This window comes from Aotus nancymaae, unplaced genomic scaffold, assembly GCF_030222135.1.
Source record: "Aotus nancymaae isolate 86718 unplaced genomic scaffold, 86718_ANA_hifiasm-v0.15.2.pri h1tg000049l, whole genome shotgun sequence".
Taxonomy (NCBI): domain Eukaryota; kingdom Metazoa; phylum Chordata; class Mammalia; order Primates; family Aotidae; genus Aotus; species Aotus nancymaae.
Window position 1 is genome coordinate 26,420,075 of NW_026988463.1, and position 23,099 is coordinate 26,443,173.

Genomic DNA, 23,099 nt, shown 5'->3' on the forward strand with positions numbered 1-23,099 from the left:
CTCCAGCCTGGGCGACAGAGCAAGACTCTGTCTCAAAACAAAAGGCCAGGCATGGTGGCTCATGCCTGTAATCTCAGCATTCTGGGAGCTGGAGGCGAGCAGATCACAAGGTCAAGAGATTGAGACCACCCTGGCCAACATGGTGAAATCCCATCTCTCTACTAAAAATGCAAAAATTAGCTGGGTTTGGTGGCACGAGCCTTAGTCCCAGCTGCTCGGGAGGCTGAGGCAGGAGAATCCCTTGAACCTGGCAGGTGGAGGCTGCAATGAGTCAAGATCACACCACTGCACTCCAGGTGGGGGGCAGTGGATAGATCCCAGCCTAGTAAAAGCAATAGGTGCGTCCCCCCATACTCTTGCTCCTCAAGAAGGGGTTCATGGAACAGCAGCATCAGAATCACACAGGAGCGGCTCAGAAATGCAAAGTCTCAGGCCCGTCCCAGGCTACTGAGTCAGAACCCGCCCTGCAGCAAGGTCTGCTGGTGAGTCACCCACACATCAAAGTCTCAAAAGTACTGTGCTGCATAGTAACTTTTTCAGTTGCTTAGACAATTTTTTAAGTTCTGTTTTATTGAGAACCACAAAAGGTAAGAACTAAGAGAGTCCTCCCAGGTCATTGGGTCCAGTCCCTTGGTCTAAGGACGGCGAAACCATTGTTACAGCCAGCAGCTGCCATGTCCTGGGACTGTCTCATGGGGTGATGCGTCCTAAGCCCCAGCAGCGCCAGCCCAGGTCAGGCCTCATTCAGAAGGCAGGTGTCCCAGCCACTGTCTGCTGTCACTCACAGCCCCTGGCTGAGCCCCCGTGGAGGATAGAGACCCACAGACACACACACACACAGATATCTCCAAATCTCTCAGACTCGCACACGTGCACACATACAGACGCACACTCAACAAAGACACATACAGGTCTTTATTCTATTACACAGAGTACACCTGGGGCCAGGGCAGGTCACTCTCAGGCTGTCAGAAGGTGCAGCATGTTCGGGGGTCACAGGCCAAACCCCAAAGTGACAATAAGTTACAGGAGGGATTCTCGGGCTGTTGTCAGGCTGGAGCCAGGGCAGGATGCCAAGTGAGGACCCCAGAGCCACTTCCAGCTGCCCAGCTCAGCCCTCCCAGGCAAGCCTGGTTCCAGGACAGACTCGGCTTCCGCTGAAACACAACAGAGCAGGGAGGGACATGAATCAGGAGGCGGGCGGGGTCAGCAGGCACCCAGAGGCAGAGGGATAAGCTGGAGGTAACAGGCTGGAGTTAGGCAGGGGGTCCTGGAGGGAGGGAGAAGAGCCTGAGAGCCCAGGCCAGGGTGGGGACAGCACAGGCTTCTCACCAGACCCTCAGTTCAGCTCCTGCAGATTTTCGTAATCTGGAGCCCCCTCTTCCTCCACTTCCTCCACCTCCTGGGAACTCAGGGTGGCTGTGGGGGAGGGGAGGTTGGTTTCCAGCTTGCAAGCCAGCCCCACAAGCTCAAGGCAGCTACCCCAGCTCCTGCCCCTCTCGCAGCACCCACCGGCCTCCATCTTAGCCACTCCGGGATGCAGCTCCTGGGACACGTTCACATACTCCCGGCTGCCATCTGTGGGGACAGATCAGAAGGAGGGGTGGCCGTGCAAAGGGGTCAGGAGGGCGAGAGAGCAGGGGAACCCCCAGACAGAGGGGGCAGAGGGTGTGGGTAACCCCAGAATGGGGTCTGGTCACACTGAGAGTGTGGTAGGGCGGCGGGGTGCATGAGCGGGCACCGGGGAGCACCCGTCACTCACCCAGAGACGCTTCTGCGCTCTCCCCGCTCTCCGGAACGTTCACGTAATCATCAATGGACTCCACTGTGGGAAAGCCAGCCCCACCCCAGCACTATGACCCTCGGCCACGGGTTCCCAGAGAACCCCCAACCTCAGGCATGCAGAGCTCCCCAACAGCAGACACCAGAGGCTCCCCACACATCTACCCCCAATAGCCCCACAGAATGGAGAGAGGGCACTCCAGCCTGGCAAGGATGGTGATGATGATGGTGATGGTGGCCTGGGCAAGGGTGAGGGCCATGGAGAGGGAGAGAGGAGGTCCACATGACCGGGACTGAGGAGAGCTCAGAGAGGATCAGGCCCCAGCACAGCCTCTAGGCTGGGGAGCAGGGATGGAGTGCGGCTCGGAGCAGTGGGAGTTTGGTGGCATGTGTGGAGGGGACATGGCACCCTCAGCCCGGTGGGTGCCTCCTCCTCTCTGAACCCCCTGCCCACCCCCTGCTAGCCACTGCCCGTGTCCCACCCCATGTCAGCCCCTTGTGGCACCTGTCACCATCCATGTTATTTGGGGGGTTTTGTTTATTTTTTTTGAGACAGGATCTCACTGTCCCCCAGGCTGGAGTTTAGTGGCACGATCTCGGTTCACCGCAACCTCTGCCTCTGGGTTCAAGTAATTCTCCCACCTCAGCCTCCTGAGTTGCTGGGATTACAGGTGTCCACCACCACATTCTGCTAATTTTTGTATTTTGAGTAGAGACGGGGTTTTGCCATGTTGGCCAGGCTGGTCTTGAACTCCTGGCCTCAGGTGATTCACCCGCCTTGGCCTCCCAAACTGCTGGGATTACAGAAACAAGCCACAGTGCCCGGCCTATTTGGGTTTTTTGTTTGTTTTGTTTTGTTTGCTTTTGTTTTTAGATAGAGTCTTCCTGTCACCCAGGCTGGAGTGCAGTGGCATGATCTCAGCTCACTGCAACCTCCACCTCCTAGGTTCAAGCGATTCTCCTGCCTCAGCTTCCCAAGTAGCTGGGATTACAGGTGCATGCCACCATGCCCGGCTTAAGTTTGCATTTTTAGTAGAGACGGTGTTTCACCATGTTGGCCAGACTGGTCTCAAACTCCTGACCTCAGATGATCCGCCCTCCTGGGCCTCCTAAAGTGCTGGGATTACAGGTGTGAGCCACCGAACCCGGCCTGTTTGGTTCTTTTACGTGTTTCTTGTTTCTCCGTGCAAACGTAGGCAAGGCGGGCTTCAGGAACAGACTGCCCTGGTTCAATCCCAGCTCCAGCACTAAGCAACCACGTAACCTCAGCCCGGGGACCTCACCTCTCTGTGCCTCAGTTTTCTTCTCTGTCAAATAGGGCCTGTCACACAGCAGTGCTGTTAAACAGATAAACCCCGTGTCACACAAAGGGGACAGCTGGAGCACAGGAGGGCGAAGGCAGGAAGGTAGCCCCGGGGTGGTGAGGTTAGTGAGTGAACACGTCAGACTCTTAGCAAGGCATGCAGACGGCCCTCAGTGAATGTTAGCTTTCTTGCTTTCTTTTTTCTTGCTTTCTTTTTCTTTCTTTCTCTCTCTCTCTTTCTCTTTCTCTCTTCCTTTCTTTTCTCTCTCTCTCTTTCTCTCTTTCTTTCTTTCAACAGAGTCTTGCTCTGTCGCCAGGCTGCAGTGCAATGGCGTGATCTCCCCTCACCACAACTTCCACCTCCTGGGATCAAGAGATTCTCCTGCCTTAGCCTCCAGAGTAGCTGGGATTACACATGCACGCCACCATGCCTGGATAATTTTTTGTATTTTTAGTAGAGACTGGGTTTCACCATATTGGCCAAACTGGTCTCAAACTCCTGACCTTGTGATCCGCCTGCCTCAGCCTCCCAAAGTGTTGGGATTACAGGGGTAAGACACTGCACCCAGCCTCTTTTGTTTTTTTGTTTATTTTTTTTTTAAAGATGAGGTTTCACCATGTTGGTCAGGCTGGTCTTGAACTCCTGACCTCAAGTGATCCGCCCGTCTTGGCCTCCAAAGTGCTTGGATTACAGGCATAAGCCACCACGCCCGGCCTCCTTTTTTTTCAAAAACAAGGTCTCACTCTGTCGCCCAGGCTGGAGTGCAGTGGCACAATCTCGGCTCACTGCAACTTCTGCCTTCTGGGCTCAGGTGATCCGCACACCTCAGCCTCCTGAGCAGCTGGGACTACAGGCATGTGCCACCACGCTTGGCTAATTTTTTTTTTTTTGTGTGTGGAGATAAGGTTTCGCCATATTGCTCGGGCTAGTCTTAAATTCCTGGACTCAAGCAATCCTCCCGCCTCGGCCTCCCAAAGTGCTGGGATTACAGGAGTGAGCCACCAGGCCCAGCCAGCTATTTTATCAGAACAGTCTGCCTCCTCAAGTCTTACATTCATAGCATTAGCCCAGTAGAGGGCATCGCAGTAAACGCTGAAGGAAGGAATGAATGAATGAATGAAGTACTTGGACAGTCTGGAGCTCAGGAGAGAGCAAACTAGGAATCTGGATGGTAAACAAGGCCAGGGTGTAAAAGTGATAGCCCAGGACAAGTATATACAGAGAGAGCAAAGCAACAGAAAACTAAAGAATGCTGGGGCTGGGCGCGGTGGCTCACGCCTGTAATCCCAGCACTTTGGGAGGCCGAGGTGGGTGGATCACGAAGTCAAGAGATCGAGACCATTCTGGTCAACATGGTGAAACCCCATCTCTACTAAAAATACAAAAAATTAGCTGGGCATGGTGGCGCGTGCCTGTAATCCCAGCTACTCAGGAGGCTGAGGCAGGAGAATTGCCTGAAACCAGGAGGCGGAGGTTGCAGTGAGCCGAGATCGTGCCATTGCACTCCAGCCTGGGTAACGAGAGTGAAACTCCGTCTCAAAAAAAAAAAAAGAATGCTGGACATTGAGGAAAGCCCAGAGGATGTGACCAGGCAGGATGAGACCAGAAGGAAGGGAGAAAAGCAGCTCAAAGGAAACAGGGTAGTGCAGGGAGCAGAAGAAAACACACACACACACACACACACACACACACACACACACACACACACACACACCAGCTTCTAATTAATATCCTTAGAGATGTAAAAGATGGTATTGCCTCCATGAAACAAGAACAGGAGGCTATAAAAAAAGAACAGTCAGAAAACAAGAAAGAGTTTCTGGATAGGATAAATGAAATTGCAGTGGAAGGGTTGAAGAATAAAGTCAAGGAAATCTCCCAGATGACATCAGGAAAGGACAGAGAGGTAGGAAAGAGGAGAGAGAAAGTTAAGAAAATCAGAACAGGCCTGGACATGGTGGCTCATGCCTGTAATCCCAGCACTTTGGGAGGCTGAGATGGGAGGATCACTTAAGCCCAGGAGTTCAAGGCCAGCCTGGGCAACATACCGAGACCCTGTCTCTACAAAAAATTGTTTTAAATAAGCTAGGTGTGGTAGTATGCGCCTGTGGTCTCAGCTACTCGGAGGTTGAGGCTGACTGAGTAGCCTACTTGGGAGTATCACTGGAGCCCAGAAGTTCGAGGCTGCAGCAAACTACGATGGCACCACTGCACTCCAGCCTGTCCCCAAAATAATTAAAAAATAAAAACAAATGCCTGACTCACTGGAGAAGGCGCTGTCTCGAAGGCCAGGGGTGCTGAGCACAGGAGCTGGTGGGGCGGCAGTGCTAGCGGCCGGGGCACTGTCGGGAAGCACCACCCTGAAAGGAAGTGAAACGGGCTGGTGAGCAAGGGGGGACGCCCAGCCTCAGTCCCCACCTCCCACCTCCCACCTCCCACCTGGCCACTCACAGGTAGCCCGGGTTGCGATAGTCATCCTCATCCTCATCCTCATCCGCGTCCTCACAGGCTGGTTCTGGGGGTAACAACACAGGGGTCAGCCTAGCCCAGGACGGGCCCCAGCCTCCCCACCCAACCCGGGCACCTCGGATCCCAGACGCACCCTCGTTCTCGTAGCTCGGCACACTGTTGGCTTCAGAGACAGGGCGAGAGGGAGACTGAGTCAGCTCAGGCCAGGCCGATCTTCTTCCCGGCCCTGGCCTCCTCAGCCCTTCCCCACACTTACCACCATCTGAGTCCCGCCGGGAAGATGGCGTCCGGTGGGAGCCCCCGGGGGGCTGTGGGGATCTTCTGGGAGTCAAAGGTCAGGGGTCATGGCTGAGGCGGGGCTCAGGGGGCAATGGCAGTTGCAAAAGGGAAAGGGGCTACCAATCCAAAAGTGAGGGGGTGGAGGGGGGTTTGGAGGGGTAGGGGAGCAGCTACTCACGGGATGGGAAGCAGGTCTGGCTGGCTCAGGGCTGGGTAGGAGGTGACAGGCGGGTAGGTGGGCGGCCTGGGGGCGAGCGTGTCTGAGGACACAGAACCAAGTTGAAAGAAGGACTCTAGACATCATCAAGGAACCCCGCACCTTGGACAGGCCTGGGGGCGCCATCTCTCCTCTCCCAGCTCAGGTCAAGGCCATGTGGGCAGCCCCAGGGTGGCAGGGGGAGGCTGAAGGAAGGTTCACACGCACTCCTATGCTAGGGGACCCTCTCCCCGACACTGGAGGTAGGGGACCCTCCATGTACTCACAAGGCCGTTTGATCTGGATACCCCTTGGATACAAACTGGTAAAAAAAGACACAGCTTGGGGATGGGGCCAGGAGAGGCCCCAGCCCTGCCCCACCGTGGGGTGTGGAGGGAGACCCAGGGCAGCCAGGGCAGACTCACCTATCTGAGGAGGTGCTGTCGTAGGAGCCTGGGAAAGAGAGGGTGCTGAGGGCAGAAGGTGCAGGGGGTCCAGGGGCTCTCAGAGACACTGGCATCGGGACGGAGGCAGGGACAGAGCCAGGACAGACGCAGGGGCTGGGAGTGGGTGAGGATCCCGTCACTGTGCCCGGGCCCCGGGCGCCCCACCATTCCCACTCACCTGGCAGCCTGTGGCAGTGCACACACAGCGCCATCAACACGGCCAGGATGGGCAGCAGCAGGAGGCCCAGCACGCAGGGGACCAGGATGGTCTCCTCCATCTGCAGGGGAGCTCGGAGCAGGCCGGCTTACCCCACAGGCCCCTCAAGGGCAGAGCCAAGGCCAGGCGAGGATGGGGTGAGGACCAGGTGAGGACCGGGTGAAGATCAGACCCAGCAGGGGGCAGGTAGGCAGCAGGCGGCGTGGGAGCCCAGGAGGAGGCAGTGGTTCCCTCCCCGGGGCTCCCTGGATGGGTCCCCTTTTTCTGGGCCGAGTGGGCGTCCAGATGGCTGTGGGAAGTCTGTGCTCCCAGGGTGGTCAGACCAGGGCCCAGACTGAAGTTGGGGGACCCAGCCACCCGTGTCCCGGCCCTACCTGCCCCTCCTCAGCGCCCGCCTCTCCCTGTGCCTGCCCACCCGCCCGCCTGCGGCAGGAAGCTGTGGTGAGCACCGGGCGAGGGCAGGAAATCATCGAGCTCTCAGCCGGCTGTACCCGCCCCCTTCCCACTCCACCCCGCCAGTGGGGAGGGGGCAGGAGGAGGCCTGGGAGCCACCCCAGGCTCTCACCAGGGGTCTTTGGGCCCCCAGGAATGGGACAGCCACCTGCCGGCTGGCAGCCACAGCCTCCACATCCAGGGCCTGGGGAAGCAGCAAGCGGGGAGGCCCTGACAGCAGGAATTCTGGGGTACAGAAGGCAGTGCCCACCCCCACCTCAGCCAGGCCTGCGAGGCAAGGGGCAGGCTCCGGGGAAGCAGGGGCGTGACTCACAGTCACACCGAGCCAGCTCACTCGGAGGAGAGCAGTCCCCGCTCTCAGTCACCCAGCCCAGAAGGGCAGAGACTCACTCAGAGCCCCAAGGGGTGACCCACAGTCTTCAGGAGCCCTGGGGCGAAGATGGGACACAAGATCAGAGGCCACCCAGAGAAAGACGAGAGCAGGCACCTGGGGTCTGGCTACAAACTTTATTCCATTACAAATAGCACCGAGCCCCTGGGGCTGCCCCTGAGGAAGGGGATCCCCCTCCTGGACCCCCACCTCCTCCCCTGAGCTGCCCACGTAGTGTCTGGGAGCTGGGACACGGCCCAGGGTCCCTCTGGAAGCTGGGCCAGGCCAAGGGGTTAGGCCCAGGCCCCTTGTGGGGTGGGCCCAGGGCCAGCTGTGGCAGATGTTCAGGCAGGCAAGCGGAGGCCTCTCAGATGAGCACGCTGGCCACGGGCACCCGGGTGGAGCGGCCCCGCTGGGGCACCACGATCCGGTCATCTGTGGGCCCTGCCTCACGCAGCAGGCCTGCAGGGAGAGGGTCAGAGCCAGGGTGAACTGGATAGACAAAGCCAGAGAAGGGCAAACGGGCAGCGGGAAATGGATGGGGCAGTCACAGGGCCGCCCAAGGAGTAGACGCAGACTGGAGGCCACACGAGGGGAGAGCTGTGGACTGAGCCACCAGGTACACAGAAATGGGCAGACACATGGACGGACAGAGAGACAGGCAGATCGAGAAGCTGGGCAGGGCACAGCCCCTAACTGACCCTGCACGTGCAGCTGCGCCCGCCGGCGGTCGCCCTCAATGAAGATGGCGGTGCCCAGGAAGGCCGCGCCGCCCAGCGCCCCGACAAACGCGCAGAGCATGAGCGAAAACTGCAGAGCCCGGAACTCGGACAGGAAGGAGGGGGGCCAGCTCCGGCGCAGGCGGTCAGAGATCTGCAGGGAGAGGAGACAGGAGAGCCAGGGAAGTCAGAGAGCCTTGCGGAAGAGCCGGGAGGGTACCTGAGCTCCAGGGAGAAACACAAGCAGAGCCCAGCATAGGAAAGGAGGTTTCAGCCAGGCGCGGTAGCTCATGTCTATCATCCCAGCTACTCAGGAGGCTGAGGTGGGAGGATCGCCTGAGCCCAGGAGGTTGAGGCTGCAGTGAGCCGTGTTCGTGCTACTACACCGCAGCCTGGGCAACAGACTAAGATCCTGTCTCGGGGGTGGGAGGGGGGAGGGGGGAGGGGGAGGGGGGTTTAGACCACCAGGGTGAGGTCCCTGGCAGCAGAGTGAGATCCTGTCTCAGGAAGAAAAGAAAAAGAAAACGAAAAGGGAAAGGAAGGGAAAAGAGGGGTCTGGACCACCAATTTGAGGTCCCTGGCCTTACTGGTAGAAATCGTCAAAGACATAATCTTTCCTGCCCAGTTGGCAATGGAAGGTGAGAAGCGCCCGGCACACAGGACGTAAGCACTCCACTAGGGCCAGGCCTTCTGGTCCAGCCCAGGCTCAGGCCACTGGCCAGGGCTGGAAATGTAAGTTCTCCCACTCCCCGCCCCGTGCAGCCAAGGAACAATGCTCACCAGGCCGATGAGGTAGGGGCTCCCAGCGTCGCCCAGCAGGTGGGACAGCACGATCTGGAAGGCCTCGGCGGTGGAGCGTCGGGTGGGGATCACCACGTACTGTGGAGGAGTTGGTGGAGCTCAGTGGGTGCTCTGAGCTCCAGGGAGCAGGAGGCAGGGGCCCAGGAGAACGCCAAAGGTCCACCTAGGCTGGGGTCAGAGGTGTGCCTGGGGTCGAGGTCACAGGGCAGGCCGGGGGTTCGCTACAGATACTATTTATTGCAGAAGGTAAGCTGGGGCTGGGCTTGGAGGGGGAAGGTAACACTCCTGCCCCAGCCTTCCTCTCATCAGCCTCTAGGCTGACCCTGGAGGTACCCAGCAACTCACCAGCAGAATGTCAGCCACGATGGCCCAGTTCATGGACAGAAGGGTCTCTCCAATGAAGATGAAAATCTGGGGAATGAGAGAGGGGTGGAGGGTTCGTGACAGTAAGGGCAAACACATGGAGGGTTGACCATGTCCCCAGCTCATCTGTTAACTCATTTCATCCTTACCACAACCCGGTAAGACAGGTGCTACTAATATTCCCCTTTCACACATGATGAAACTGAGCACAGAGAGGTTAAGCCACTTGCCCAATGTCACACAGCTGAGAAGAACCAGAGCTGTGATTCAAAACCAGGCATTTCCACCTTGAGTGGCCACTATGCTGACTGCTTCTCCACCCTGGACCCGCACCACCCTCCATGACACCTGCTGGCTACTCACGTAGGTGGCCACAATGCTACCACGGGCACAGGCAAGGGACAGGAAGAGGAAGGGTGCGGAGCCCAGGAGGCCAGCAGCACACACCAGGGGGTCAGCCCGGGGATTGGAGCGGCGGAGCCGGCGGCTGATCTCCACGCCCAGGCCCACACCGAGGACTCCGGTCAGGCAGGTGATGAATCCGAAGATGAGACTGAGGGTGAGGAAGCGGGAGAGGGGTCTGTCCATCCCAGCCACCCTCACAACCAAGGTCCCCCAGACACACCACCCCATGGTTCACACAGCCCCGAGTGGAAGACATCATCCCATCACTTATTTCCCAGACGAGCAAACGGAGATTCCGGCAGAGCAGGCAGTTTGTGAAGTCAGGAGTCAAACTCCCTGCCTGGGTCTGAGCCACGAAGGCTCTTCACTCCAGCCCTGCCACCCACAGGTCGCCCCTCAGCCTAGCCCCATCTAGGCACCTGTCAGAGGAAGAGCAGGAGTCTCCAGGAAGGCAAGGTGGGGTCTCCCCGAGGACCACGCGGGAACGCAGCAGGAATGCAGGAGCCCACAGAGCCAGGGAGCCCGTGACAAAGGCCACAGCAGTGAAGCCCAGGGAAGACAGGATGAAACTAGGACTGCAGGGATTTGGGAGGGAGAGAGTCACACCTCACGGAGGTGTCAAAGTAGGAGGGGTCCTCTCTTCTCCCTTCTTGGTTTATTTTAGTAAGGTCACAACACCAGGTGCAGAGGCAGTTCTGGCTCCCAGGATCTGGGCCTGTAATTCAAGCAGCTGCCACAAGGGGGCAGTGGCGACTGAATTCCTGGCCTTGGGGTGTGGCCAGGAACAGGAACAGCCTCCACTTAAACCTCAAACCAGAGGTCAGCGCCTCCCTGGGGCCTCAGATGGTGGTCTAGGGTGGGAATAAACTCACTTTCTTGCCAGAGCCCTCAGATCTGCCCACCACGAGGTGGGGTTCAGGGGTGGCGAATCTGAGTGGCGCTCCACGGCTCCCCTTGGCGGCTCCCGCACTACCAGGAACAGCAGCAGAACGGCCACCACTCCTAGACCCGGTGTCACCTGGGGAGAGAGAGGACTTCAGGACAGGCACAGGTAGAGGCAGAGACACACTCAAGCCCTGGGCTGGGGGAGAGTGTGGGGTACAGACAACTCCAGCTTGATACCTAAAATACCCAGTTAAGTGCCTGTTCCAAGAAGCCGAACCTGCAATTTGGAGAAATGGGGTTGCCACTAGGGAACACCCCATTTTTGCAAACCTAGCTTTGCTTCCTCTTTGGAAATTTTCTTTTGGGAAACCAGTACCCCTACTTCTCTCAATCCACTTGGTTTAAATAGGATCCCAGACTTGGCTGACAAGAGGACTGTTAACCGCCACAGCCTCAGTGACGGATTCCACAGTGGCCACGTGACACAGGTTCATCTAGTCAGACACCATCCTGGAAACACGGCCCTAGGGTCCAAGGTAGCAATGTTGCTAAATGGGAAGGTAATCATCTAGAGCTTTCATGTGCTTCAGAATGATGTCAACGTGGAGGAAAGTAAAGCTCAGAAGAGAAGCGCAGTGTGGAAGCCCTGGATCCAGCTTTATCTGACTGAAGCTCACCCTGGGACTTTCAGGAAGAAAGCCAAGACAGCCCCTTTAGGGGGCTTACAGTTTTACAATGGGCTTCCGTCACCTGCACGGAAGAGTTCCGTCTAGCACATGGATTCCAGGTGAGGGCAGCCAGCTTCCTGCAGGCTCAGCAGAGGGAGCGCTGCCTCAAAAAAGGGGCGTTGGCCGGGCGCGGCGGCTCACTCCTGTAATCCCAGCACTTTGGGAGGCTGAGGCGGGCAGATCACGAGGTCAAGAGATCGAGACCATCCTGGCCAGCATGGCGAAAGCCTGTCTCTACTAAAAAATACAAAAATTAGCTGGGCATGGTGGTGCACACCTGTAGTCCCAGCTATCGGAAGGCTGAGGCAGGAGAATTGCTTGAACCCAGGAGACAGAGATTGCAGTGAGCCGAGATTGCACCACTGCACTCCAGCCTGGCGCCTGGCAACAAAGCAAGACTCTGTCTCAAAAATTTAAAAAAAAAAGGGTGTTTGGAGCCAGGTGCACAGCTCACACCTGTAAGCCCAGCACTTTAGGAGGCCAAGGCAAAAGGATTGCTTGAGGTCAGGAGTTCAAGACCAGCCTGGGCAACGTACAAAGACCCTGTCTTTTTTAAGACGTTGTTTCACTCTTGTTACCCAGGCTGGAGTGCAGTGGTGCTATCTCAGCTCACTGCAACCTCCACCACCCAGGTTCAAGCAATTCTCCTGCCTCAGCCTCCCAAGTAGCTGGGATTACAGGCATGCACCACCATGCCCAGCTAATTTTGTATTTTTAGTAGAGACAGGGTTTCACCATGTTGGTCAGACTGGTCTCGAACTCCTGACCTCAAGTGATCTGCTTGCCTCAGCATCCCAAAGTGCTGGGATTACAGGCATGAGCCACCATGCCTGGCAAAAAAAATTGTTTTTGAGACAGAGTCTCCCTCTGTCACTCAGGCTGAAGTGCCATGGTGCGATCTCAGTTGGCTACAACCTCTCCCTCCCGGGTTCAAGCGATTCTCCTGTCTCAGCCCCCCACATAGCTGGGATTACAGACACACACCACCACACCCAGCTAATTTTTGTATTTTTAGTAGAGATGGGGTTTCACCATGTTGGCCAGGCTGGTCTTGAACTCCTGACCTCAATTGATCCACCCGCCTCAGCCTTCCAAAGTGCTGGGATTACAGGTGTGAGCCACCACACTGAACCTACAAAAAAAATTTTTTTAATTAGCCAGGCATGGTGGCAAGCACCTACAGTGGCAGCTACTTGAGAGGCTGAGGTCGGAGGATCACTTGAGCCCAGGAGTTCGAGACTGCAGTGAGCTATGATTGCACCACTGCATGCAGCCTGGGTGAGACCCTGTCTCCTAAAAGAAAAATGGGCGGTGGGAAGGTGTATGAAGGTAGGAAACGGGGATCAGTGAGAATGTCGCTGACCTACCCCCAGGCCAAGACCAGACTCACCCTCAGGGCCCAGTGCCAGTCCCCAGCCACATCCTTCACTTTGGAGCCCGCAATGTAGCCCAGACCACTGTGGGAGGGAGAGAGGGGAAAAAGAGGGGACAGTTAGTCAGTCAGGTCCCCCAGGCCAGGCCCTTCTGCCTCCCCCAGGCCCCAGGCCCCAAGCCCCAGGCCCCAGGCCCGCTCACCTGCCCACCGGAATGGCAAAGTAGAAGACGCTGAGCATCCGACTCCGCTGGTCAGCCACGAAGAGGTCGGCGATGAGAGTGGGCGCGATGGTGGAGTAACTTGCCTCCCCGACCCCCACCAGGCCCCGGGTCAGGAGGAGCAGCCAGAAACGCTGGGGAGAGAGACCGGGGAGAGGTGGCACCCCAGCCTGCAGCCAGCCTCCGGGACACCGCACCAGCCGGCTCCCAGGAGGCAGCAGGGACGGCGGGAGACGCCTGGGTTTGAGAATCAGACAGACCTGAGCTTGCATCCTGGCTCCACAACTTAACTAGCTGCGACTTGGGGAAAAAAACTTAACCTCTCTGAGCCTCAGTTTCCTCATCTGCAAAAGGAGGATAACAACGACTTTTCACAGAGCTAACCTCTGCTTGCCTGGTATGGGAAATTTAAAAAAAAAATTTTTAAGTCAATAATGACCTTAGGCTTAGTAGTGGCTCACGCCTGTAATCGCAGCACTTTAGGAGGCTGAGGTGGGCAGATCACAAGGTCAGGAGATTGAGACCATCCTGGCCAACATGGTGAAACCCCGCCTCTACTAAAAACGCAAAAATTAGCTAGGCGTGGTGGCGGATGCCTGTAATCCCAGCTATTTGGGAGGCTGAGGCAGGAGAATCGCTTGAACCCGGCGGGCAGAGGTTGCATGCAGTCAGCTAAAATTGCGCCACTGCACTCCAGCCTGGTGACAGAGTGAGACTCCATCTCAAATAATAATAATAATAACAACAATAATAAGGACCTTAGATGGGAGTTTATGTGCCTACCAAAGACACCTGAAGCTAAGGACAGGTACTATCGCCCAAGGAAAGTACGCAGGTCCTGGGGCAGCGTGAGAACAGACAGAGGAGGCTTCAGAGGAGCAAAGAAGCAACAGCCAGGGAGGCAGGAGGAAAACCAGAAGAGGATGGCATCACAAAGGCAGGAGAGAGTTTCAGGAAGGAAGAGTAGGTCAACAGCGCCAGAGGCTCCTGGAAGACCTGGTGCAAACAGGACTCGGAAGTAGGAGCTGTGTTTAGCAACCAGGAGGCCACTGTTGACTTTGGCAAGAGCAGGGTCCCTGGAGTGGTGGGGGCAGAAGTCAGCAGCAGTACTCAAGGGGTGAGCAGGAGTGAGGAAGTGCAGGCAGAGTGACGGCATCTCCCCAGCCTCTCTTTCACCCACACTGGCGCCACGCTCTTGGGGCCTTCCAGGAAGTCTGATCAGGAAGGAGAGGAGGGAGACAGGGCAGGCCGGGTAGGGTTTGGAGTGTTTAGGTATGGAGTAGAAGGAGCCAGTGGCCAGGGGAAGAGGGGATAATGGACAGAGAACTCTCTGGAAGAAAAGGAGAGAGGATTGGGTGGGCCAAGTTAACTCAGGCCAGGAGGGGTATAAAATGGCACGGAATCCCTGGGGTCCAGTCTGCCATGGCTCCAAGGAACACCAGCAGAGACTGACAGGGAGAGGGTGTGGGCAGAAGCAGGAGCCAGCTCGGGGCCTCACCTCTCTGGGGATGAAGGATGACCCCAGTGTCACCAGGGACCAGAAGGCAATGCCCCCGCACATGAGATACTTCCGATTGTACCTGTCACCCAGGTAGCCAAACACAGGTGCCAACACCATGTAACTGGAGATGAACACTAGGGGGAAGCAGAGAGTCACAGCCCAGCCTGGGTACCCCTACCTCCCACTCCCACCCCAGCTGGAACCACTGAAGCACAAGAGATGCCCACCTTCTCCTCACGGAATTCACAATACCCCCACATCCCAGCCTGAAGCTCATCAGAGCTTCCTGCCAGGCGATGGTCCAGCCCCATCTTGAATACTTTTCCAAGTTTCCCATTGTACAATGGAGGGTCCTACTACTTGTCAGTAGCTCCCACCTAGCCAAGACAAGCTCCAAACTCCAGACATACCATGGCTCACAACGCCCCCATCCGATCTAGCCCCTGCCTACCTCTCCAAACTCACGGCCAGCCTTTTTCCCTTCCTCTCTCTGCATCCCAGTGGCCCAACTGTCAAGGTCAATACCATTAGGGGTTTGGGCACCTGCTGTCTCCTCTACCTGGGACAGTCTCTCCTCTCCCCTGAAACCTCACAGAGCATAGTTCCTTCAGGTGCCAGCTCAAATACTTGCCCAGGGTCAAGCCTGCCCAGGCGAGCACACATCCAGTCCCTGACTCTCACATTTCCTGGTTTCTCTTACATAACACTTATCCCTATGGGAAAACGGTCCCATTTTAGTTTAGGTTTTACCGACTGTTGCTCCCTCATGCATAGCAGAGTGTCAGCTCCCAAGGCAAGATCCTTGCCTGTATTGGCCATGACTGTGTTTCTTTCACTCACTTAACACACAGGCTAGTGCAAAATAGGTGCTCAGTAAGCATGTGCTGAATAATAAAGTGGATAAATGTGGCTGCCTAGAAAGAGCTGCTGCTCCAGGCCAGGCACGGTGGCTCACACCTGTAATTCCAGCACTTTGGGAGACTGAGGCAGGAGGATCACCTGAGGTCAGGAGTTGGAGACCAGCCTGACCAAAATGGCGAAACCCCATCTCTACTAAAAATACAAAAATTTGCCAGGCGTGGTGTGGGTGCCTGTAATCCCAGCTACTCAGGAGGCTAAGGCAGGAGAATCACTTGAACTCAGAAGGCAGAGGTTGCAGTGAGCTGAGATTGCACCATTGCACTCCAGCCTGGCAACAGAGCGAGACTCCATCTCAAAAAAAGAAAGAGCTGCTGCTCTAACTCAACAGCTCATCAGAGGTTTGCAGATCTTGCCCTATGATCCCATTCTCATTGCTCCAGACTTCACCTCAAATACCTCCAGTTCCTCATTGGTCTGGGTTAAAGAAAAGAGCACTGCAAGACCTGGTTTCAAATTCCTGTTCCGCCTCGAACTGGTGGTGTGACCCTGGGCAAGTCTTAACTCTTCTCCAAGCCTCAGTTTCTTTATAACCTGTAGATATCACTGCCTACTTCCTCTACAAAATAGGAACAATAACACCTATTTTTGACTGATGGAAGGATTAGAAGACAATGGGCATAAATGGTCTTAGCAAAGTCCTACAGGTAATCATCACTTCCTCCAGGCCGGGCACACAGTGAGTACTCAGAAATGGTTGAGAAATTAATGAAGAAGGGAAGGAAGAAAAAGAGGGCTTGGCTCTAGCTTTGCCTCTCCCACAAGCACCAAAGTTGTGAACAAGTAAAATGCACTTCTCCCCATTCCAGATACCCTCTCCTGCCATTATTCTTGTTATTATTATTATTTTGAGATGGAGTCTCAGTCTGTCACCCAGGCTGGAGTGGAGTGGTGTGATCTCAGCTCACTGTAACCTCTGCCTACCAGGTTCAGGTAATTCTCAGCCTCCCAAGTAGCTGGGATTAGTAGCACCCACTACCACACCTGGCTAATTTTTGCATTTTTAGTAGAAATGGGGTTTTGCCATGTTGACCAGGCTGGTCTTGAACTCCTAACTTCAGGTGATCCACCCACCTCGGCCTCCCAAAATGCTGGATTACAGGCGTGAGCCACCGCGCCCGGCCCTCCTGCTGTTATTTACTGGGTGTCTACCATGTGCCAAACATTGCACTAGGCCCTTCACAGACAATCTTTCAGTTAATCTTCACATCAGTCCTAAGAGATGATTCGTGTTATTACTCGTTCCATCTTATAGACAAGGAAAATGAGGCTTAGAGAGGTTGAGTGCCTTGCCTACCACCACACAATAAGTGGAAGAGCTGAGATTTAAACCCAGGTCTGTCTTCACTATTATACTAAACTGACTCCCTCCTTAAATGTGGTGTCCCGTCTGACCCCTGAGCGACATCAGGGCCATCACCTTCCCTAACTGGCCACAAAACCTTCATTAATGAGCCCCCAAGCAGGCCAGCACTTGGCCCCAGTCGGGAAAGAACAGAAAGAAGAGCAGCTGTGGGACCAGGAGGGTTCCCCACTCACCGGTCTGGATGAGCCCAGAGCTACTGTCCCCGATGTTGAAGAACTGCTCGATGTCAGGAAGGACACCTGAGAAAAGGAGAAAATTCAGGATGGGCTGGCAAAGTATCGCCACCCTCGGGACCCTGGCTCCCCTCTCCTAGACTAGCTTCCTCCCAGAAGTCAGTCCCTACCAGCCACGGTGAAGCGGTCCATGTAGTTCAGGAGGTTGATGTAACACAGCACCCCCACTATGACAACCGAATGGGCCGGAGACAGGCCGGTGATGCGCTGCAGCCCCTCCCGGTCCAGGACCTCGGGATCCTCAGACTTGGGGTTCCCCATGGACCCTGACAACCCCGGGGTGCCAGGCACCGGCCCGTCGTCCGGGTCATCCGCCTGGCTGAGGAAGGGCGCGGTGTCGGACCCGGCCATGGTCCCGGGGGGCCGCGCCCGCCCGCGCTCCGGTCCCACCGACGATCCCACCTACGAGGGGAGGAGGTTGGAGAAAGGAGGATGGACGGAACCCAGGCAAAGGAAGTGCGCCCGGAGAAGGGTAGCTTGCCCCGAAGCACAGAGCACTACTGGGAAGGGAGCGGGGGGCCCTGTCACGCCTCCCTGTTTCAGCAGACACAGCGCGGAGGGGACCTGCGGAATACAAGTGATGTCGGGGACAGGGCGGGCTGAAGAGGGCAGGATCCCACGTTGAGGCCACCCGTCACCCGGGATAGAAGGCCGCTGCACTCGCTGTCGCTCAGCCCCGGCCCTGCACCACGGCGGCCGCCATGTTGCTTAAAGCCGGTCATGTGACGCGGGAGCCGGGGTAGAGGGGGGCCCCGCGGGGAAGCCCTCGACACGTGACCGGCCGCCGGACTACGGAAGCCTCTTAGGCGTTCCGCCCGGCCTCCTGCGTCACGTGACTGCCGGCCGGTTGCCACGGTAACCAGGAACCTTCCCAGACCCTGCGGTCCCAGGAGCGTCACAAAGGGCGTCCCGGCGACTTGCTGGAGTCGTCTGCCCTTCCGAATCTCAGCTGTCTATCTGGAACGCCCACGAGACAGACTCCTCCTTCAACAAACGGGATAATGGGGTCTCAAAAGGTTTTGGAAATGGTAGATACCTCTAAAAGCCAAGGAGCAGCCCTAGTTGTGGGGAACCATCCTCTCTTCCTCCCAGGGTCTGGTTGGCGGCTTTATACGCTCAGTAAAGGATGGATTGGATGGATGATGGATGGATGATGGACGGACGGACGGACGGATGGAGCTTGAGCAGCGCCCCGCCGTTTGTTGGGATTCCCCAACCCTGCTAGCCTTATAAACTCCTGAGCCTTTACCGTGGACACTTAAATACCCATTAAAGGAAGCGTCTCCACCCGCCCCTCCTGGAGCATGTTTTTTCCTCACTCCAAGCGGGATTGGAGCCCTTACGCCCTTCGGTGCGCTTTGTAACGCAGGCGGGGACTCTGAGCTTAAGGAGACTCCCCGCTACAGGAATGGGGTCAAAGGGATAACTTGGAGTGGTTCCTTAGTGGCACCCTATAATCTCCAAGCTACATCTAACAGGCACTCTAAGTAAAATTAGTGTAGTTCCGTGCAAATACAGCTTCAAGACCCATCTTTCAACCAGCCCTTGAAGACCCTCTACTGAAATTCTGGAGTCTCGTGGGGAGAGAATCCCCCACCCCAAGACGCCTTATTGGAAACTATTTTGAGTCCGAATAGCCATAATTGGCCTTGCTCTCCACGCCTGCTCCCCGCCCATACTAGGTGCCTCGTGTTTCAGAACCTTAAGCTTGGTTTCCCCTGATGGACAGGAAATTCAGATTGCAGCCATTTAATTCCCTCAACAAATTATTATTGAACATCTACTATGTGCCTGGCATTTTACCAGGTTTCAGGGAAAGTCAGACTTACTCGCTTCCCTCGAAGCTTGTCTAGAGAGTGATACACATTGTAAATTGCACCTGTGGAATGAAAAGGCAAGCTACATGTTGGATGAAAATTTTTACAAAGCATATATCTGCCAAAGGACTTGATCCATGTAAATAATTTTTTTTTTTTAGACAGAGCCTTGCTCTGTCACCCAGACTGCAGCTGGAGTGTAGTGGTGAGATGTCAGCTCACTGCAACCTCTACCTCACAGGTTCAAGTGAATCTTGTGCCTCAGCCTCCCAAGTAGTTGGGATTACAGGCATGCACCACCATGCCTGGCTAATTTTTTATATTTTTGATAGAGATGGGGTTGCACCATGCTGGCCAAGCTGGTCTTGAACTCCTGACCTCAAGTGATCTGCCTGCCCCAGCCTCCCAAAGTTCTAGGATTACAGGCGTGAACCACCATGCCCAGCGTCTTAATTTTCATGTTTGTAGCGATGAGGTCTTGCTGTGTTGTCCAGGCTAGTCTGGAACTCCTGACCTCAAACAATCCTCCCACTTCATCCTCCCAAAATGCTAGGACTACATATGTGAGCCACTGCACCCGGCTCTTTTGTTCATTTTAAAAATCGTGTTTTTGGCCAGACATAGCGACTCAGCCATGTAATCCTAGCACTTTAGGAAGCTGAGGTGGGAGGATCACTTCAGCCCAGGAGTTCAAGACCAGCCTGGGTAACAAAGCAAGACTCATCTCTACAAAAAACTAAATAAATGAAAATTAAATATACACTTCCCATATGACCCAGCAATTCCACTCCTAGGTATCCACCAATGAGAAATGAAAACATGTATCCAAACAAAAACATGTCCATCAACAGGGGAATAATATATTCATACAATGGGAATACTGCTTAGAAATAAAAAGGAAGGGCCTGTCAGAGACATTCGAACCAGAGTGACTCCATCTTGAGTGAGGGCTAGGAAAATACGGCTGAGACTTGCTGGACTGAATTCCAGAAAGTAAGGCATTCCTAGCCTCTAGATGTTTATGGTTAAGGGAACAAATTAATAATGTTTACTAGGCCAGGTGTGGTGATTCACACCTGTAATCCCAACACTATGGGAGCCCAAGGCGGGCGAATCACCTGAGGTCAGGAATTCGAGACCAGCCTGACGAACATGGTGAAAGCCCATCTTTCCTAAAAATACAAAAATTAGCTGGGCATGGTGGCGAATTCCTGTAATCCCAGCTACTCAGGAGGCTGAGGCAAGAGAATTGCTTGAACTGGGACCCAGCAGACAGAGGTTGCAGTGAGCCGAGATCACGCCACTGCACTCCTGCCTGGGCTACAGAGACTCCACAGAAGAAAGAAGAAGAAGAAAGGGAGGAGGAGGAAGAGGAGGCGGCGGCAAGAAGAGAAGAAGAGGAGGAAGAGGAAGAGGAAGAAAGAAGAAAAAGAGGAAGAAGAAGAAGGAGAAGAAGGAGGGGGAGGAGGAGGAATAATTAATTCTTTATCACAAATCCCTGTAGCAGAGCACATCTCCCCATATATACAAGTATTGTACATAAGGAGACACCTGTCTCCTCTTACTTTCAGGAATGTCCTACTCTGTCTATGGAGTAGCTGTACTCTCACTGGTTTACTTTTTTCTTTTTTTTGAGACAGAGTCTTGCTCTGTTGCCCAGGCTGGAGTGCAGTGGCACAATCTTGGCTCACTGCAACCCACGTTCATGCGATTCTTCTGCCTCAGCCTCCCGAGTAGCTGGGACTACAGGCATGTGCCACCACTCCTGGCTAAGTTTTGTATTTTTAGTAGAGACAGGGTTTCACCATGTTGGTCAAGCTGGTCTTGAACTCCTGATCTTGTGATCTGCCCACCTCAGCCTCCCAAAGTACTGGGATCACAGGCATGAGCCACCATGCCCAGCTCACTGGTTTACTTTCTTAATAAACTTGCTTTTACTTTGCACTGTGGACTCACCCTGAATTCTTTCTTGGGTGAGATCCAAGAACCCTCACTTGGAGGTCTGTATAGGACCCCTGTCCTATAACAGAACTATGATACAAACTCAGAAATATTGTGTTAAGTGAAAGAAGCCAGACACAAAACACTGCATACTGTGTTATTCCATTTATATGAACACCTAGAAAAGGCAAAAGTAAGGTGACAAAAAGCAGATTAGTCACTGCCTAGGGTCACAAGCAGGAGAAGGAAACTTTTGCATAATTGTATACATCTACTAAAACTCACTGAGGCCAGGTGTGGTGGCTCACACCTGTCATTCCAGTGCTTAGGGAGGCTGAGATGGGAAGATTAAGGCCAGGAGTTCGAGGCTGCAGTGAGCTATGATTGCACCACTGCACTCTAGCCTGAGTGACAGAGCAAGACTCTGTCTCTTCGTAAACAATTTTTTGAAAAAACACACTTAACTGTACGCTTAAAATGAGTCAATGTTTAGGCATATTAATTAAACTACAATAGGCCAGGCCCGATGGCTCACGCCTGTAATCCCAGCACTTTGGCAGGCCAAGGCAGGCGGATCACTTGAGGTCCAGAGTTCAAGAGCAACCTGGCCAACATGGGAAAACCCCGTCTCTACTAAAAATATAAAAATTTGCCAGCCATGGTGGTGAACGCCGGTAATCCCAGCTACTTGGGAGGCTGAAGCAGGAGAATTGTTTGAACCCAGGGGGCGGAGGTTGCAGTGAGCTGAGATCATGCCACTGCATTCCAGCCTGGGTGACAGAGTGAGACTTCATCTAAAAAAAAAGAACAAAAAAAAGGAAAGAAAAGATCATTCTGGCTGCAGCATGGAAGATAGATTTGAGAGGCCAGAGGGGAAACGGCCACCTGTGAAGTGGCTGTGGCACTAGCCTAGGCTGCAGGCAGTGGTGGCTTGGCCTAGGACAGCATGGAGAGGGACAGAGGGAGCTGATTTGGGAGGGAGCTGGGACCGTTAAGTTGAATGGGTGATGCAGTGGGTGTGGGGGATGAAGAGAGGATTGAAAGTGAAGCTTTTCTGGCTTGTGCAGAGATGGATGGTGGTGGGATTCTTTGAGACAGTTTAATCATTCAACAAACATTTGTTAGAATACTACTGTGTCAAAGCGTCAGACACCAAGTAAGAGACTTTTTTTTTTTTGAAATGGGATCTCGCTCTATTGCCCAGGCTTGGAGTGCAGTGGTGCAATCACAGCTCACTACAGCCTCGAACTTCTGGGCTCAAGCAATCCTCCCACCTCAGCCTCCTGAGTAGCTGGGACGACAGGCATGCACCACACACTTGGTAATTTTTTTGTTTGTAGAGATGCGGTTGTGCTAGGTTGCTCAGGCTGGTCTGGAACTCCTGGCCTCAAATGATCCTCCTACCTCAGCCCCCTGAAGTGCTGGGATTACAGGCGTGAGCCACTGCAGCCCATCCAAGATAGATATATATATATATATATATATATATATATATATATATATATATATATATATATTTTTTTTTTTTTTTTTTTTGAGACGGAGTCCCGCTCTGTCACCCAGACTAGAGTGCAATGGCACAATCTCGGCTCACTACAACCTCCAACTCCCAGGTTCAAGGGATTCTCTTGCCTCAGCCTACCGAGTAAGTGGGATTACAGGTGACCACCACCACCACGGCCAACTAATTTTTTTGTATTTTTAGTAGAGGTGGGGTTTCTCCATGTTGGCCAGGCTGGCCTCAAACTCCTGACCTCAGGAGATCCGCCCGCCTCAGCCTCCCAAAGTGCTGGGATTACAGGCATGAGCCACTGTGCCCGGCCCCAAGCTTCTGTTTTTCTTCTGTAAAATGGGAATAAGAACACTAATCTCACAGGATTGCTCTGAGGATGAATGAGGTTATGAAAAGCGCCAAGGTTGGTATGTGGCACTTAGTAAAGGCACATTAAAGTTTCAAGGGTCTCTAATCAGGAGTTTGAGAAAGAACATCCAGGGCCAGGTGCAGTGGCTCACGCCTATAATGACAGCACTTTGGGAGGCAGAGGCAGGAGAACTGCTTGAGGCCAGGAGTTCCAGACCAGCTTGGGCAACCTAGGGAGATTCCATCTCTACATAAAAATTTAACAATTAACAGGTGTGGTGTCCTACACCTGTAGTCCCAGTTAATCAGGAGACTGAGGTGGGAGGACTGCTTGAGTCCACAAGGTCAAGGCTGAAGTGAGCTATGACAGCACCACTATACTCCAGCCTGGGTGACAGAGCAAGAGTGTATCTCAAGAAAACAAAACAAGGCTGGGCATGATGGCTCACACC

General features: G+C 54.5%; 2 protein-coding genes across 7 annotated transcripts; both read right to left on the minus strand.

The window, feature by feature from the left end:
* Positions 1-900: 900 nt before the first annotated feature.
* Positions 901-7,133, minus strand: LAT (linker for activation of T cells). Of its 6 annotated transcripts, none has more exons than XM_064362602.1 (12): positions 6,655-7,133; positions 6,456-6,483; positions 6,318-6,352; positions 6,013-6,094; positions 5,812-5,873; positions 5,689-5,718; positions 5,538-5,601; positions 5,352-5,446; positions 1,763-1,825; positions 1,513-1,578; positions 1,333-1,419; positions 901-1,157 (listed from the first exon to the last, which is right to left on the minus strand). In XM_064362602.1, the coding sequence occupies exons 1-11, from the start codon at positions 6,752-6,754 to the stop codon at positions 1,340-1,342; spliced, it is 705 nt and encodes a 234-aa protein (XP_064218672.1). In that variant the 5' UTR covers positions 6,755-7,133; the 3' UTR covers positions 901-1,157; positions 1,333-1,339. The 6 variants fall into 6 exon arrangements, 5 of the variants coding, with proteins under 5 accessions (XP_064218672.1, XP_021528009.2, XP_064218669.1 ...); XM_021672334.2 differs by having other exon boundaries at positions 5,812-5,876; XM_064362599.1 differs by having other exon boundaries at positions 5,538-5,718; positions 5,812-5,876.
* A 506-nt stretch (positions 7,134-7,639) lies between these two features.
* On the minus strand, positions 7,640-17,752 carry SPNS1 (SPNS lysolipid transporter 1, lysophospholipid). Its single transcript, XM_012464609.2, has 12 exons — positions 17,139-17,752; positions 16,969-17,034; positions 14,509-14,645; positions 12,993-13,144; positions 12,808-12,874; positions 10,677-10,822; positions 10,224-10,379; positions 9,763-9,952; positions 9,382-9,447; positions 9,016-9,114; positions 8,218-8,389; positions 7,640-7,978 (listed from the first exon to the last, which is right to left on the minus strand). The coding sequence occupies exons 1-12, from the start codon at positions 17,377-17,379 to the stop codon at positions 7,884-7,886; spliced, it is 1,587 nt and encodes a 528-aa protein (XP_012320032.1). The 5' UTR covers positions 17,380-17,752; the 3' UTR covers positions 7,640-7,883.
* Between the last annotated feature and the right edge of the window lie 5,347 nt (positions 17,753-23,099).